At 56.5% G+C, this 2,452-nt stretch overlaps 1 protein-coding gene across 1 annotated transcript in view; it reads right to left on the bottom strand.

The window, feature by feature from the left end:
• Window positions 1-2,054: 2,054 nt before the first annotated feature.
• The window catches only part of SPRG_21788 (40S ribosomal protein S5), a gene marked incomplete at both ends in the record, with an annotated part of 821 nt that continues 423 nt past the window's right edge, over window positions 2,055-2,452 (bottom strand). Inside the window, one exon of the mRNA XM_012356076.1 lies at window positions 2,055-2,414. Coding sequence (XP_012211466.1) covers window positions 2,055-2,414 — 360 coding nt within the window. The remainder of the gene's footprint in view (window positions 2,415-2,452) is intronic.

Genomic DNA, 2,452 nt, shown 5'->3' with positions numbered 1-2,452 from the left:
TCTCGCCCAACAACCTCAAGTACCCGACGTCCAAGTACGACAACATTCGCAACGGATCGACGCCGGCGCCGACGAGTGCGAGTCCCGTCACGACCACCCCGACGCCAGTGACCACCAACCCGTCGCCCGTGACCACCAACCCGTCGCCCGTGACCACCAACCCGACACCGGTGACCACCAACCCGACACCGACGACGGCGTCGCCAAGCGACAAGTGCGAGGGCAACCGCAATGTGTGCTTTTGGCCGCTCACGCACCAAGTGGTCAACTACGGCAAGGAGGACTGCCTCAAGTTCTCGTCGTTTGTGTGGTGCCCGTAAGCGCGTCTTGAGCCAGCCTTGCATGTAAGTCAGTCGTCGCCTGCTGTCAAATAATGCGTTGAAATCCATCTCAATGAGTTGTAAAGTGTGTGTTGTATGGTATTTCGGTGGAACGAAAACGGAAGGAGTGTCTGGGACTTGAGTAGGAAGTCACAGGAATAGTCGTGTACGGGTAGACAGAAATGTGGATGGATAAGTTGAGTGATAGATAGATAGATAGATAGATAGATAGATATAAATTTACGGCTCATTGCGAGCATCAACGCAGTAGTTTTGGCGCCACGAAACAGTAGCTGGTGAAAGGGATCGCTACATCGGCATGAAGCGCACCTTGTTGATAGTCCGGTCACGGTGTTGTCTGGTTTCAAATATGTCATCCAGAACAATCTGGAGCGCGTCGCAACGAGCTACATGGCGGAGTGCTGGTGACGGCACGCGTGCAGATATGAAGGGACAGGTGTCGTTGATGACGTCGAATCCATGATGCAACGCGTCTCTCTGGACAAGCAGCATTCTTACTACCGGTACTAGTAGTATCGAACACCACATCGATGATCATCAAGTGGAATGAGAGATGCCCCGTAAAATGGACGGCGCGATTTGTTGCTCCTTTTATGTACGTTGATACGTTGATAGATCGAGAACAAGTTACTGCGGCCGTTTTTGGCAACACGCAACATGATATAAATCCAAGCAGAAGACGCCACTGCTGTGCGTGGGCCAGCCGATGACCGCCGCCTTGCTTGGCGAGATAAGATCTGGAATACGCAAGGCTCTGAGATCGCCCAGAGCACGACGCTGGAGCGGCCACGTCGAGTGGTTACAATAGTCCTGCTGCTGCATAATCATTATCAGACCCGGCCGCAACATCAACCCGAGCCAAGCACGCTCGCATCGCGCAGACGACCAGATCGTTGGTAGATGTGGCCGCGAATCATTCCCCGCCAAGCTCGACTACATGGAGAGGCGCTCGTCGTTTGAAGCTGGCGCGAAATACCGAGGAGCAGACATTTTAGCGACCGCTCCGACGTCGGCGGCTGTCCAGTCACAGAGCTGCCGCGCCGAAGAGCTGTCGGAGTACACTGCGCTGTGCAGATAGCAAGGAAGGACCCGGCACAAAACGCACCTCAGCACAAGAGTCTTGCAGCTGGCCGCATGGCGTCGAAGAGAGACACCGTGTCCACATTGTTATACCACGTCGGGTGCTGTGTTTTGGGTAGAAGGGGCAACGTCCTCAAACGCCAGTGTGCAGTAGTCGAGCGGCGTCAACCCTGCGCGAGCCACGGCGCTGGTCTCGTTCGCAGCCATCAAGTGCCGTCCCTGCATGGCCGTCCGCTCGATGGAGCTCTATACAAGGTGCTGCCAAGACGACGCAGCCAGCATGTTGTCAAGCACGTTGGGCAGAGGATCTCGTAAGAATGGGTCGGCTCGAATGATCAGCCAACATATCCAAGCGATTGAGACAGGATGGAGCCCGCTTGTCGAGCGCATTGAGGCCGCTTGACGAGCTGGCGCTCAGACAGTCCGAGCACACCAAACGACGACCGACTAGACTACGCCAACGACTGCTTCAAGTAGTCCAAATTGAACGCTGGAGACGACAAGTGGAACACACACACACGATGGCATTCGTTGCATGAGCTTTCATTTCCTAGTAGTAGCTCGCGACGGCTTCTGTTACCAGAGACCAAAGCGGCCACGCCACAGCCACGCCCAAGAGCGTATTGAGTCCATTTACCGGTTGGCCTTGGCGACGCGCTCGACTTCGTCCTTCTTCTTGATCGCGTACGAGTTGGACGAGCCCTTGGCGGCGTTGATCAACTCATCGGCCAAGCATTCGGCGATGGTCTTGACGTTGCGGAACGAGGCTTCGCGGGCACCCGTGGTCAACAAGTAGAGGGCCTGGTTGACGCGGCGGAAGGGCGAAACATCGACACCCTGGCGACGGACGACACCGGCCGAGCCGACGCGCGTCGAGTCTTCACGGGGACCGGCGTTGATGACGGCGTCGACGACGACCTGCAACGGGTTCTGGTCCGTGAGGAGGTGGATGATCTCCAGAGTGTGGCGGATGATGCGGTTCGCCATGAGCTTCTTGCCGCTGTTGCGGCCGTGGCGCATGAGCGAGTTGG

Source organism: Saprolegnia parasitica (assembly GCF_000151545.1).
Source record: "Saprolegnia parasitica CBS 223.65 unplaced genomic scaffold supercont2.369, whole genome shotgun sequence".
Lineage (NCBI taxonomy): Eukaryota > Oomycota > Saprolegniomycetes > Saprolegniales > Saprolegniaceae > Saprolegnia > Saprolegnia parasitica.
This window is presented reverse-complemented; position numbering and strand designations above follow the sequence as displayed.